This window comes from Crocuta crocuta, unplaced genomic scaffold (assembly GCF_008692635.1).
Source record: "Crocuta crocuta isolate KB4526 unplaced genomic scaffold, BGI_CrCroc_1.0 scaffold345, whole genome shotgun sequence".
Lineage (NCBI taxonomy): Eukaryota > Metazoa > Chordata > Mammalia > Carnivora > Hyaenidae > Crocuta > Crocuta crocuta.
The window spans coordinates 3,829,628-3,845,064 of record NW_027527574.1 but is presented as its reverse complement, the minus strand read 5'-3'; the positions used below and the strand labels follow the sequence as shown (position 1 = coordinate 3,845,064).

At 33.2% G+C, this 15,437-nt stretch overlaps 1 protein-coding gene across 5 annotated transcripts in view; it reads left to right on the top strand.

Moving 5' to 3' along the window:
• The window catches only part of LRBA (LPS responsive beige-like anchor protein), a 720,310-nt gene that overhangs the window by 197,391 nt on the left and 507,482 nt on the right, over positions 1–15,437 (top strand). For all 5 annotated transcript variants that reach the window (XM_077770789.1, XM_077770783.1, XM_077770775.1 and 2 more), the window contains exons 32-34: positions 4,458–4,536; positions 6,210–6,343; positions 13,579–13,640. In XM_077770789.1, the coding sequence (XP_077626915.1) occupies positions 4,458–4,536; positions 6,210–6,343; positions 13,579–13,640 (275 nt within the window). The remainder of the gene's footprint in view (positions 1–4,457; positions 4,537–6,209; positions 6,344–13,578; positions 13,641–15,437) is intronic.

The window sequence follows — 15,437 nt, the reverse complement described above, 5'->3', positions numbered from 1 at the left end:
ATGGTAGACAGTTTGATTTCTCAAAATACTGATGATGACCTCTTGCATTATTTGATGAACATACAACTGCCAACTTTCTATATTGTTAAGTTAGTCTTTCCTTTTTGTAATTAATAAGTGTTTTGTGGGAAGGTGCTTTGAAATTATTTAAATATCCTGTTCCTCAGATTGTTAATTTATTGTGTCAGTGTGGCCTTTTGGCTTCCTATTTTACTTGATGGGTTGTAATCAGTTATTATTTATTTTTATGCTCACGTTGTCTCCAATTTGATCTGTGGTAGTCCCTTTAAGTTGGCTTCTGTGTCTTTGTGAATGATAACCTATTATTCCCTGGGCATATATCTTTGCTCTCTAAAAAAACAAAACTATGTGTTTCAAGATCATTGTGTACTTTTCTTCCAGAGATCTTGAATCAGCCATTTCTTTCTTAGTGAAGAATAGTGTTTAGAAGCAAGATCTGGACATGGGATGTTCAAGTATTGCTACTTTCAGGTCCTCTCAGTGGACAGAACTAGGGACTATATATGTATAAGTATGTATTTGGATGAGGGTATATATTTCATATATACTTTTATATGTATCTGTGGTGAAACCATGCTCTTAATTTCAAACACAGATACCCTTAATTTCAAACTAGTACCTAAATGTTCTTTTTAGTTTTCTTTTCTACTTAAGTGCTTTCTTTACATTGTTTGGGCTCCTGTACTTTGCTCCTGGGTCAGTTAGCCCCCATCCTGGTACAAATGCTTTCCTTGAACTATTCAATCTAACTGCTTCAGGCATGACTAATTCAAGAAGGTTTGGAAAAGAGGGTCCTTTTGCTCTTTAAAGCACAGTGTTTTTACATTGTCATCATAGGAGAAGAACTAATTTCACTTGCAACATAAGATTACAGATTCTCAGATATAAGCTCTAAACTTTTAAGTCCAATGACATTTATTGCCACATTTGGTGTCCTTTAGTATTGAGGGGAGTGATGGAGATGGTCTCCTATGGCTCACACCTTTGGAACCAACCTTCAGTAGGGTCCTTAGAGATTCATCTTCACCACAAGTAAATCATACTTAAATAGTATGTTGAGACGGTACAATTGATTTTCCTTTAGGCCTCTAGCTTTTGTGAACTTGAGGTTGTAGACTGGCGAAGTGAAGATTTCAGTTAAATAGTTATTCCTTACTTAGTCTTTTACCATATCTCAAATTCGAATCTGTTGCTTTCTTGATTATATATATCCACTGTTTTACAGTTAGGCCTCAATTTTGGCTGGCTGCTATTGTTTAAGATGCCTTTGATTGTAAATGTGTTTATTTGAGAAGTGCTATCATGTGGAAAAATGTGCATTTTATTTTGATGAAATAGGTTGTTAGTGAAAAGAATTCTTAGAGATATTTTTATTTCTGGTTCTTCTAAAAAAAAATCTGATGGTTTTTATCTTTCTCTGCCTGACTTCATTTAAAGTTTCTGTCAAAAACCCTTGGTTGAATACGTTAGTCAAGTGAGGGGGAATGCACATACACGATGGGGAAACTTGGGATATCTCAGTAATAGAGTGTGAGAAAATATTTACTGTTGGGTTTTAGATTGTATTAGGTGATTTTTAGGGAGAGGTTAAGAAGTGGGGCTTCCTTCTGATTTTGTCTTCCTGAATATTGTCAGGAAGCATGGGTAATTCTGTGATGAGATATCTTAATAAATCTCATCTAGAAGCATGGAAGCCTAAAGCTACAATTTATAAAGAAGCGAGTCATTCATACTACGATTTGGGATGTTTGACCATCTTTGTTATTTGGACAGAGTTCATTTTTGTCTGTTGGGACAAAATTACATGGTAGTATTGTTTTGTGTTGATTCGTCATGATCATGGCATGGCTTTATCTGATGTTGATGTTTTATGAGATTGTTTATATTCAATAAGAGAAGACCAAGTCCTAGCTGTGGTTTCTAACCAGGTCCTAACAACACTAAGGCCTTATTGATATTAACAGGCCATCTCCCTATATCAGAGGCTGCTTTTGTACCTTCTCAACTGTTTTTTTCTTCTTTCTGTTTGCTATATGAGCACTTCTGTCTCTCTTTTATCTATCTTTCTGCCCATACCACTTTGTCTCCTTTATGTTCTCCAGCATACCTATGTCTAAAGTTTTGAGAATAGATCAAAAGCATCAGACCTCTGATAATGCATAGATTCCAGAATCTCTTGAGCCCCTCTCTCTTTTGTATCATCTTTACATATTTTTTTAAGTTTATTTACTTACTTTGATAGAGACAGAGAGAGAGAGAAAGAGAGAGAGAAAGTGAAAGAGAAGGAGAGAAAGAATGCCAACCAGGACCTGTGTTCAGCACAGAGCCCAACACGGGGCTTGAACTCCTGATCCGTGATATCATGACCTGAACCAAAATCAACAGTTGGAAGCTCAACTGATTGAGTCACCCAGGTGCCCCTCAGCTTTGCATATTTTTTCATTTGCTTCTACATGTTTACTGTCTTCTTTGGACTGTTCTTCTACACAACTGTGATAGGATTTCAGTCTGTATATTTATATAGATACTAACTTGACATCCATTTAAGATTCTGCTTTTGGAATTGGAAAATTTACTTGCTGAATTACAACTGCAAGTAAGATGTGCATGTTCCTCATACCTGTGAATTCCAGGTGGTTAGGATATCATCCCAGTTGGATTCTAGTGACTTATGGTCCCTGTGTCATAGAGGGATATTTGACACTGTATGTGTCTATTCTTTTTCTTCCTAATATTGGCCTTAGGAAAAGCAAATGGCTTTTTTGTTTCTTTAGGTTCTACTCTTAACTTAAGTTGAATGTTCTATCCCATAGATCCTGATTCTTAAACAGGAACTATATTTCTCCCCTACTTTCTTGAGCTTTTAGAACTTTTTAAGCCGCAGTAAATTATCCTCTGAATTAGTCTTCTAGATTCACTTTTTCAAGATTGGTCATAATGTGGGGTGCCTGGGTGGCTTAGTTGGTAGAGCTTCCAACTTCGGCTCAGGTCATGATCTCGCATTTTGTGGGTTCGAGCCCAGTATTGGTTTCTGTGCTTACAGCTCAGAGCCTGGAGCCCGTTTCAGTTTCTGTGTCTCCCTCTCTCTGCCCCTCCTCTGCTTATGCTCCGTCTCTGTCTCAGAAATAAATAAACATTAAATAAATAAGAAAAAAAAGACTTGTCATAATGTATGTTGTTTTTGTTCCTATCCATTCTTTAACTCTTCTAGAGTTACTTTGACAGTGATTATTTTTATCTTGCCAAGTAAATGTGATAAGCACAAGTATTTGTTGAAAGCAAAGATGATTATTCTTGTATAAGATAAAATAGTTTGAACATGTTACACTATAAGAGGATGAATTGGCATTCAGCAAAATATATGAGAGTATTTAAGGGTATCTGAGAATATACACTAGAGAGCAAAATAGATCATATGGTAGAAATTAATTTTACATGGTAGTTTAAATAAAAAGAGGGACAAAAAAAGGAGGAAATAGAGAAGTATATACCAGGTGGGAAAATTGACCTGTAGAATATGGGAGATGGGAATGATTAAGGGAATAATTTCTGCAATTAACATAAATTGAGGCCCTTCTATTATTGTCAGATTCTCTAGGCTTCTAGAGATTGATAGATGAAGAAGATGAAGCCTCTACTTTTAAGAAGATTAGTATTGTAGGAAGAAGGATATTTAAAAAATCATTTGAAATGCTGTTACAAATACACTAACAGGTTATGTTTTAATTACAATACGTACACAAATGAAAGCATAAATTCTGTTTGAATCATTTATGAAAGGTTTATCACGTATTCACTGGGTTATGTGTGTAGACTAGATTCAGGAACAGTCAGGGTATAGCATAAGTTATTTGGTATTCAAGGTCAGTTTTACTGGTAATGGAGGTATACATATTTAAAGGTAGATTTGGAGTTTCTACTTGTAAATCTCTGTTGCCACTTGTTGAATAGAAAAAAATCATAACTCCAGGGGGCCACCTGGGTGGCACAGTCCTTTAAGCATCTGACTCTTGATCTCTGTTCAGATCAATCTCATGGTGTGTGAGTTTCATCCTTGCATTGGGATTCTGGCTCTCCTTCTCTCTACCCTTCCCCTACTTGTGCTCTCTCTGTCTCTCTCTCTTTCTCAAAATAAATAAATAAACTTAAAAAACTAAAAAATAAAGGCAAGAAATCGTAAGTCCAGTTTAGTGAGTCAGAATTTAGTTTATTACCTCTGCAGCTGGTGTGTCATAATCAGACTTGTAACTTTGATTTACATGTAAATGATTCAAGAAAGATCTTGTTAATTGGTAGATTTTAATGTTATCCAAATTATAATGGACATTTAAAAATGCATTCTGCTTTTTGTTGATTTGGTATAAAGATAGATTCTTTGTTTGAACCTTTGTATCTAAAAACAGAAAATTCCTGTAAATGGCTGTTTTCTTTTACAGGTAGTAGATCATCTAATGCAAAATTGCCTTCGGTTCCAACAGTTGGCTCAGTTCCGCAAGACCAAGTTTCAAATATGAGGTATTTAAACTAATTGGATATTTGTGATTTGTTCTTTTGATGATTCTTTAAACTCTCTAGCTACAGCTCTTTTTTAAAAAAAACTTTATTTTTTCTATTTCTTTTTTTTAAAAACATAGGGGACATTTAAAACATTTTAGAAGTTCCTTTTTAAAGATTATGAGACATAAAAGGTTTATGAGAAGTGGCTATTAAGATTAATAAGTGCTACATGCATAACACATTCTTACTTATACAGGTAGTTACCTATGGCTTAATTTTCATATGATTGTAAACTGGAAGTTTAAAATTCATTGTTTTCTATAAAAATGCTGAAATAATAAGTTATAGTCAGTCAAAGCCACAGTGATACTGAATTGTAGGTAGATTTTTACTGTCATTAATCTTTTTAATTTGGAGTATGACTTTCAGATTCTAATTTGGGATGCTGTGAATATTTTCCACCACTAGAGCCTTTGGGGCCAGAGTTCTTGAACCTCCTTACCACAACTAGAAAAATCATAGCACTACAAATATAGGCACTAGAGTGCTGTAAGTGTAGGCTTATAGTTTGATATGCAGAGATGAGCCTCTGTGAGGTAAGTACACAGGAATAATATTATGGTTAGTACCTACAAAGAGATGCTTATGGACAGCAGAAATTTCTGGCAATTCTTGTTGCTATTATGAAATATTACTTGTGTGAATAAATAGGTGGTAAGTAGTGGCTATTTGCAGATATGTTTCATCTGTAAGTTAGGAACTAAAGCTGTAGATACTTATGAATTTTGTGAAATGCAGTGAACTTACTTATTTTAACTTATGAAATATCTACATTAAGGTGTTTGTGTATATGCATATATGTATATGTACATATAGTCACAAAAGCATATTAATATGTAAATTGAGATAATTATGAATGTGCCAGTAAAGTATACTATTTTCAAGTGAAAAGTTGGTCAGATTGCATTAGAAGTGTTGTATAGGCACCTGAGTGGCTCAGTCAGTTAAGCTTCTGACTTTTGGTTTCAGCTCAGGTCTTGATCTCACAGTTTGTGAGTTCGAGCCCCCCATCAGGTTCTGTACTAACAACACGAGGCCTGCTTGGGATTTTCTCTCTCTCCCTCTCTCTCTCTCTCTCTCTCTCCCCCCCCCTCCCTCTCCCCCTCTCCTGTTCCTGCTCTCTCTCTCTCTCAAAATAAATAAATTAAAAAAAAAAAACAACTCTTAATAGGTGTAAATACCAATGGACAAGAATATAAACTGGTTAGATTTGTAAACATTTACTGAATCTGTATTATATGCTGCCGCTGAGAACTTAGAAATGAAGACAGTTCTTGAACTCAAGGTTTATTGGTGACTGGATGAATTTGGTGAGGACCTGATAGAGTTTTTTTAGGTTAAAACAGGGCTAAAATTAAAGTCAGTGCTCTCAACTGACCCATTAAGATTTCCTATAAAGGTTTATGCTTGGACTGGTTGTTTACCAGATTGTTTGTCATGGCTGAGGATGATGATAGAACCGAATAAAAATGGGTATTCCACGCAGAGGGAATGATATGTGCAACAATATTGAGTCCTTATGTAATTTTTAATTTTTCATGAATTTTTCATTTCTGTGGGAGCTCATTTTAAAAACGGAAAATTTTAAATTCTAATTGAAAGGTTCAGGTAACTTAACATCTTTCCATTAGTATTACAGAGAGGCTTGAACATGCTTTGGAAAAAGCAGCTCCTCTTCTGCGAGAGATTTTTGTGGATTTTGCACCTTTTCTTTCTCGGACACTTTTGGGCAGTCATGGACAAGAACTGCTAATAGAAGGAACAAGTAAGTGATTTTTCTGTGTGTCACTTTCCAAATATATATTTAAATTTATATTTAAGTTTCAAGCTTAACTTAAATGGAAAATATGAGATGCATGGAGTTTCAGTGCTCAAGTATTTTCATCCTTTGACAAGGATTCTTACAGAGGTTGTATCTTTTGAAGAATATGTCTTGTCTAATATTCTTATTTGTTCAAGATTTTTTAATCAGTGAATTGGATGAAGCACAAAAGTATTTACAGAACCAAAGAATTAAGACTTAGGTTTTTTTAATGCATTAAAATTAACTGTGAGAATAGAGAATTGGAAAGATTAGTGTTATAGTAAATAGTGAGTATTTATCTAGGATTTTACTTGAATTTAAGATCCTTGTAAACAATAGTATATTGCCACATATTAGGAAAATGAGGACTGTGTTACTAATCTTTATTTGTAGAATTCTGTTTTATAAATAAGTAGAAATAGCAGTGGTGTAATCTATCATGCTTATATCACGCATAGATTACTGGATCATTTCTACTTCAAAGTACCATACTTTGAGATTGTGTCAAACTAGATAGCATGTAGAGTTGGTTGCTGAGTGGATTGTAAACCATGCTGTGTATGGAATGGATGGAAGTATTGGTACTTTTTTTTTTCTCTTCCTGATATGGGGCATGTGTCATGTAGTCAGTGTTTTTTAATATTAGAATGGGTAACTCAACCAAGTGCTGTCTCAGACAGCAGACAGTTCAGTAGAGAATAGCTTTTCAAACAATTCTGTTTCAGAGCTTAATACACTGGCTTCAAAATACCAGTCTTCATCCTTATAATTAGAAAATTTTAAGGATAAGCTAGAAGACTTTCATCAGTGATAATACAGAATTGATTTTTGTATTCAACAGTGTTTGAACTAGAAGTTTGCTAAAATCTGGCTTCTCTGTGTTCATGGTTGATGGTTTAGGATGAAACACTTCTGTTTTCCTAAAGCTGAAAAATCATGTAAAAATATAACTATTTGTAACCCAGTCTCTTTAAATACAGATTTACAGCTTTAGTTATATTTTTTATGGAGTTATAGTCACTAGAGAATCTCTTGAGTCATTTCTTAAAACTTGTGAAAAATCTCTCTTTTTATATAAATAAGGATATGGAAATTCAGCGTTTAGGTAGGATAATAGCTTAATAAATTATCCGTATTTTAGCATCACCTAGGTGGTATCAGCACTTTGTAAGTAATAAGCTTCAGTTGACATACGAATTTTATTATCATCTGTGCTATAGATTATATATGTGCTATCGGTATATGGGAGTTGGCGATGAGTGATCTCATTTTTATAGAGGGAAAAAATAGCATTGAATTTATCTGAAAAATTTCAGGTTTTAGAAATATTTAATGTGGGGTCGAAATTTACTTTATCTGCTGAAGGATATAATTTATTTTGCCACACAGGGACTATTTGATCTAATGATGTAGTCAGATTTGAAAGATAATGAATTGGAAAATTAAAGGACTTCTCCCTAATTTATACTTCACATGTTAAGTGTTTATTTTTTAAAGTGGTGTGATAATTTAGGAACTACATTTCATTACTATAAAATGAATTGTTAATTACAGCCTTTTGGTGTGGGAAGACACTTGCTTTTTTGTTGGTCTTTGACTCTTATAATAGATCCAATAAAATAGGTTCACCTTAGATATTCAGAAGTACTAAATTTGCCAATTCTGGGTCCCTAAATAAAATTTAATTTATAATCAACTTACTGGTAAATTCTGATAAACCAGTAAGCAACAGTGCATCATTTTCCTTGTTATCTTAAAAACCTGAGCAGTGCCTACTCACTGGACTGTGTTCATTAAATTAGAAAACAAATCTAAGAGTTTTATGTAGCTTACGTATGTATTTTAAATTGTGAGGAATGTTTTGGTTGGCAGTTTTTCTGCGTTGTGAAATAAAGAAGTTTTGAGTAGAGGTGTTTGCAGAATGGTACTGTACAAAACGTACTGGACTCAAAGACAGGAGACCTTGATTTTAATCCTGTGTTTGCCAGTCACTAGTTGTACGACCAGACACTGAAAGGTTTATTACTTTAACATTTTACATAAATATTTCATTTTTTAATGTTTTAAAAATTTATTTAGTTACTTTGAGAGAGAAAGAGAGCAAGCAGTGGAGGAGCAGAGAGAGACAGAGGGAGAAAGAGCATTCTAATCAGGCCTCATACTGTCGGTGCAGAGCCTGACACGGGGAGCTCCATCTCACGAATGCTGAATTGTGGCCTTAGCCAAGATCAAGAGGGACACTTAACCGACTGAGCCACCCAGGCATCCCTACTTTTACATTTCTTTAAATTATTTTTTTATTAAAATTTTTTAAATATGTTAAATATTTACAGTAACTGTGAACTGATTGCCAACTAACCAAACCATTTTTGTTTTGCTTTAATTCTGTTATAATTACTTACCTCCTTTTATTTTGCTTTAGTACTTTAAACAATTCCAGACATTTTGTCATTTTAGCCTTAAATAATTAATAATGCATGTAAAAAAGGATATTTTCTTAAAGAATCATAATTGCTGCTCTCAAACCTAGTTTTTAATAGTTCTATGCCATATAATACTCAATTCATTTTCATCTTTATTTAGAAGATGTCTTTTTATAATTGATTTTCTTCTAATTAAGATACAAGCAAAATCAATGTATTGCATTTGGTTATATCTCTTAAGTCTTTATTAATATCAAATAGTTTCTCCTTATTCTCCCACTGTTTTCATGCTCTTGCTTCTTGGTGATATCATTTACTTGTTTCTTTGTCCCATGTATTTTCTGATGGCTTAAAATTAGATTTAAAAGTAAGAGTTTTATTAGAGATAACACTTCATATTACACCTTGCCTAGAACACATATTTTCTGATTGTCTCAATTGTAGTGATATTAACTCTCTTTTTCAACCCTTGAACCTTTTAAATGTTAGGATTGATATTTTATGTTAAAGAGATCTTCCAAATATAAAGAGAAAATTACTTTAAAAAGTTATTCCATCTTACAGTTACAAAATTTAAGTTCATTGGACATGTTTTTTAAATCTAAGATTTGTTATGGCATCTTTGTGATCTTAATTTTCCTATACCTTAAAACATTTTGCTATTTCACCATTATTCAACAGTTATTCCTAAGTATAGTAAGGACTAAAATAATAAGAGCACAAGAGTACTGGAATTGCCCCTAGAATTATGTACAATAGGAAAACAAATCATCACTATCAGATCACCCTCAATTTTTACTGCATTTCCCAAAGTAGAGTATCATATTTAAGAAGATAGAAATTTGTTTTCTCAGTGAGAACAAAAATTGGTATTTGGTGCGGGTGGGACAAAAATATTTTAGGTATTATAATGATTTCTGACCCTCCAGTACGCCATATACAGTGTCCAGATACAGCATATCTTTAGCATGAAAATTTCACAGGGGTAAAATTAAAAAGACAGAAAAAAATTTTTACAATTAGACCATCTGAGGATGAATTTAAAGAGAAAGAGAGCAGCATTCATAATTTTTATCAACTCAAGAATTCATTAGTGCATAGTATATTTCTGTGTAAAAAAGGAAATTGGTTTTCTCTGCATATCATTCAATAGAAAGGATTTCTGTCTTCAAAATTTATTCCATGTTTTCTGACAAGAACCTGGAACGTCTTACTTTGCTAAAAAGGCATGTGAAAGTGTTCTTCCATTGTTTGTGACAGTTACACACCGCAGTTTACTTGGAATACTTTCTAAGTGACTAAAAAAGGCAAATGTGTTACATGAAAATGATGGGAAGGAAAATCTCATGTAGAAATGAACAAATTCAGTGGATTGATCATTCTAATGATCTAATGTTTGAAAATCTCAAGAAGAAAATATTTTACAATTCTGATCAAAGAATATGGCTGTCTTCTTTTCAACAAAATTTTGAATGATTCATCTTTTCCAAAGTATTGCATTTGATGATGTAAGTTCAAGAAAAAGGACCAGAATTAATGATAAGCTAGAACCTATTAGAAGTTTAATTGAAATTTGGTTCTAGTATTTACAAGATGTATATTGTTTACAGACTGATGAGGAGCATTTAGTTGTATCCAAAGGGAATAGTTCATACAGGATACATACAAATACCTTTAAAAGCAGAAAAATATATAATAGGAATCTGAGTTTATTATGCATAAATTCTTATTAAACCTTCTAATATGGTTTATCATTATACCTTCTGTAAATTACTTAAGATGACTTAAAAATATGTATGTTATATATATATAACATACATATATATATGTATGTGTATATTATAATGTGAGCAGTGTGGGACACAGAGAGAGAGAGAGAGGGAGAGAGAAAATCCCAAGCAGTCTCCACCCTGTCAGCACAGAGCCCACTACGGGGCTCCAACTCAAACTGTGAAATTATGACCTGAGCTGAAGTTGGACACTTAACTGTTTTCCATGGTCTGCTTGAAAGTTAGATCAGTGGATTATGGTGTTACGTTGTTTGCTCAATATCTGTAAGTCACTTAATATTTCTGAGTTTTGGTAGTAAGGAAAAGCAATGGTAGTAGAAGTAGGATAAATAGTCTTTGGTGAAGAAATTATAGTCATCTTTGGTCATGAAACTCCAGAGGAGTATAAAACTTTTCACTTCGGTATGCTGAGTTTTTTTTTTTTTTTTGAAGAGACTAAAATCACATATCTTTGAAAAATGAACCAAAAATAAAACCAAGCAAAATTAATCCTACCGTTATTCTGAGAGGCTTTTAGGGAGGTTAGGTTATTAAGCCTATTCAGATCTTTAAGCCTATAGTAACTTGTTTGCTTTCTCCTAACTTGAGTGATAATAGGATATGTGTTTGTATAAAATGAAAATTGATACTTCTTCAGCAGCTTACAAATTCACTCTAAGTGTTTTAGGGCCTTTTTTGGAAAATTCTTAGAGTCTGGATGTAAATCTGAAGACATTTACTGGTTTATAATTCATTTCTTCCTTTTTCATACATGGAACCAGTATCATCCAAAGGCAAAAAGAGAGAGGGGCGCCTGGGTGGCTTGGTGAAGCGTCCGACTTTCTCTCAGGTCATGATCTCGCGGTTTGTGGGTTCGAGCCCCGCGTCGGGCTCTGTGCTGACTGACTGCCAGCTCAGAGCCAGGAGCCTGTTTCAGTCTGTGACTCCCTTTCTCTCTGACCCTCCCCTGCTCACGCTGTCTCTCGCTCTCGCTCNAAAAAAAAAAAAATATAAAAAAAAAAAAAAAAAAAACAAAGGCAAAAGGAGAGAAGGAGAAGGGAGAGGGAGAGTTAAGTTATATAACCAGATATCAAGTCCTTTATTGGGGATATTTCTTGTTTATTTATTCTCAAGGTTATATATATTTTTGTTTATAGTATTAATGCCCTTTAGGAAGGGAGCTTATAAGTAGAGGACTAATATAAGGTCTCTCTTGTCCTCTAAAACCCATTTTCATTTAAAAATTTAATATACTATTCATCCTGGCCCTCCTCCCCATCCTTTACAAATACAAAACCCCTGTCCAAAACACATATGAATTGTTCTGTGAAATGTTACTTATTTTACTCTCATTAAGTACTCAACTCATTGATCAATGAATTCTAACTTTTCATGGCCCAAGGCCTTTTGTATCATTATTGTTCTTTTTTCTGAGTGGATACCAGAGCCTGAGCCAAATCAGAGCCCAGATGTTTTGCCATAAAGCATTTCTTTATGGCAAGTTAGGAATTTCGGTTTCTTTAGAATATAGCAGTTAGAAATAATGACCTAATTGTAGAAAGATTTGAATTTACTTTTTGGAAGTATTAGATTTTGAAGTTGAAATATATGGAACTTCCTATAGTTGGTACATTTTATGGAAAGTGGCAAGGTTGCAGACCAGCAGAGGGCTACGCAAGCAATGAGAGATGGACTATTGCTATGCTTCCGTTTGGCCTTGGTATTAGCCTGCAGAGTTATGCTCATTTCAGCTCTACAGAAACCATAATTTACTTAGTTAATGACCTGCTTTCTTAATGCAACATGTAGATGTTCTGTAGCTAATTTTTATGCTGGTGCTGACAATATTACCGTTATTATTTAGATGTTAAATACTTTTTTAAGACATTGAGAAAATGGTTCTTTTCTAAAGAGTGAAGGGAGAATAACCAATTTAATAAGAATGCTATTTGTAAGTCTACAGAATGGCATGTGTGCCATCAGTAGGTATGAGGCAACATGACTAAAAGAGGTAAGGAGGAAGAACTACAGAGATAGAAGATTAAAGAGAGGGAATAGGATAGAATGGGATGCCTGCAAGAGCTTCAATGGGAAGAAAGAAAGAAGATAATTCTGTATGGTATGTGAGGGGCCACCAGGAATTAATTTATTTGTTACACCCTGGATTCTGAACTTGTATTTGCTTAGAAAAAATATAGAATGAAAAATTATGTTTTTCTGATTATTAGTGATATAATATACTAATTTGGTGCTTTTAATTATGGGCATTGCTTTTTTTTAATATACTGGTTATAAAATGTTCTTTGAATGAACTTTTTCAGATTTCATTGGTAATCAAAACTAAGGCAGTCTTTAGATATGTATTAATTGTTTAAAAGTTCCTTCCTGGGATATTTTTGGTGAACCCAAATGAAAAAGAAAAGATAAAATGTAAATGAATTTATTTATAAGAAATCAAGTATATATAACAGAACGCTTGCACTTCTGTTAAGGTTTAGTGTGGGGTCACAGGTCAAGGTACTAATAAGAGTGTTTGGGATGTCTGCTGCCATGAAACAAAATGGAAACTTGATTGATAGCTAGAGGGTTGAAGGGAGAGAGTGTGGTGGAGAAAGCAAAGGTCAGGGAGCCATTTCCCTTCTCTGCATGTATAACAATCAACTCTCTCCCAAACAAAATGTAGATGATATTGATCAATATGGCATATGTTGTGCACATTTCTATGAGTATTGTGAAATGTCATTATATATGGAATTCTAATAAGTGTGTTAGTAGTTTGAACACTGAAATGAAATAGTTTATGAAAAAACATGATAGTTTTGATACCAAGTTTCAAGTAATTACAGAGTAATTTGTTTACTCCTAGGATCAAATGTGTGTGAGTTTGGTTCTTAGCAAGATGTTTAATTTTATTTGAAATAGCAGTTTGGATAAAGTTGTATAACAAATCCCTCATATTTGTTTTATGCTTTGTAATTTTTCTTTTAAATTCTCTTTAAAATAGGTCTGGTTTGCATGAAGTCTAGTAGTTCAGTTGTGGAATTGGTTATGCTACTGTGTTCTCAGGTGAGTGGTAAGAATAAATGTTGAATTAAAAGTAAATTCTTGCATGAATTTATTTTATAAGGAAGTTATAAATGTTTCAGTAGAAATTTTTGCTGAAATGGAGTTTTAAACGTGCAGTTTTAAAATTTTATTTGTATTGCAAAAGGATTGCTTCTTGTCTTTGATAGTAGTAGATAATTTTGTAGTGAGTGCTGAGAGAAAACAGATGAATGAGAAATAGGTTTTTAGAGTCACATTAGAAGACATGTATAGCAAATAATCTTGAGATGGCTAAATTTCTTTCCTGCATGTATTAAGGGTATAGAAACAGATTTATTTCTATACCTTGTGGAGTGCCACTCTGACTCCCCTAGGAATAATGGGTTTACTTCCCTTTTGTGTAGAGGTTATAAAATGAGTGATAAATAATTTTGAATTCTTGTCATTGCTAATTATTTTTGACATACGGAGTAGATTTGGGAAAACGCCAACAAAAATATGGCAGCCATCATAATAAGATGTAGTAAATAAATTCCTAAAGCAAAATTGCTTTCAGCGTTCAGAGATTTTACACCTCATATGGTAAACGTTAATGATTTTTGGAAAACCAATGTAAAAATCATGTATCCTGTGATGGTTTTTCTTTTCTGTTTCGCAATTAAATAGATGAATGTTTTTATTGAGAGTTTTCTTTGTAGTCTTTTAAAAATGATACCTTGCTGGTAGTAAATTCCCCTACTTAAAACTTTAAAATAGCTTTTTTTAATTGGAAGGGTATTGGTCTAGAGGTCAAGGGTTCTGACCCATTTCAAAACCTTTGACCTTCATTTACAACTCTTGTGGTTTACTTGCCTGACGAATAAGGATAATACAAAATTAATGTTTCTTTGCATCGATTTATTCATTTTAGTGCCTATATTGCCAAATTTATTTAGACTGTGCTGATGGACATTTCATGAATACAAATTAAAGAATCATAGAAGGTGTGAAAAATCAATACTATGCATTGTCAATAAAATTCAGTAAGAACAATTACTTCTGGGGATTACACCCTAATGGATTTTTATAATGAACTTGTGAGGAGTAGTTATGTTTCTAGTGAGCTTATTATTTTTAGGTTTACTAAGAATCATGTTTTTATAATTTAATCATCTCGTTTAGAAAACTCCATTCCTTTAATAGCTTAATGTAGAAGATTTTTCATTAATCTGATTTGAAATAATTGCTTATTTCTGGTATCTAAATTACCATATACCATTCTAAACCAATGCAAAATTACCCTTACTTTTAAGAAGCATTTGCTTACAGTCTGTGATATTTCTTCACAGAGTATGAATTTGTTTATAGAGATATGATTGTTTCATAGATGGATGTTGGTAACGAAGTTCAACTTTCTAGTTTAGAAGAATTGAATATATTCGTGATACATCAAAGCTGTTTCAGATAGTATATTACGTAGTTGAATGTTAGACGCTAAAAAGATGAAGAATGACATGTTTTAATGCACCTATTTATCATGTATGTCACGGTGCTGTTTAATACTAATCCAATCAAATAAGATATGAATATCAGTTAGTAGAGTAAGTTGCAAAAGTCAGATATTTTCAAGATTTTTGTTTGAATGAAATAAAATATATTTTTAGTTATTTGAAGTCCTTACCATTTTTTAGGAGTTCTTCAAAAGTTCCACAACATCTCTATAAGATGTAGCACAGTGTGAAAAATGATGTGAAAAATGAAGCCAGAATTAGCTCCAGATGTATACAGATTGTTCCGGGGTGATAATTACATTTTTCACTTTGAATTTTCCTAATTCAA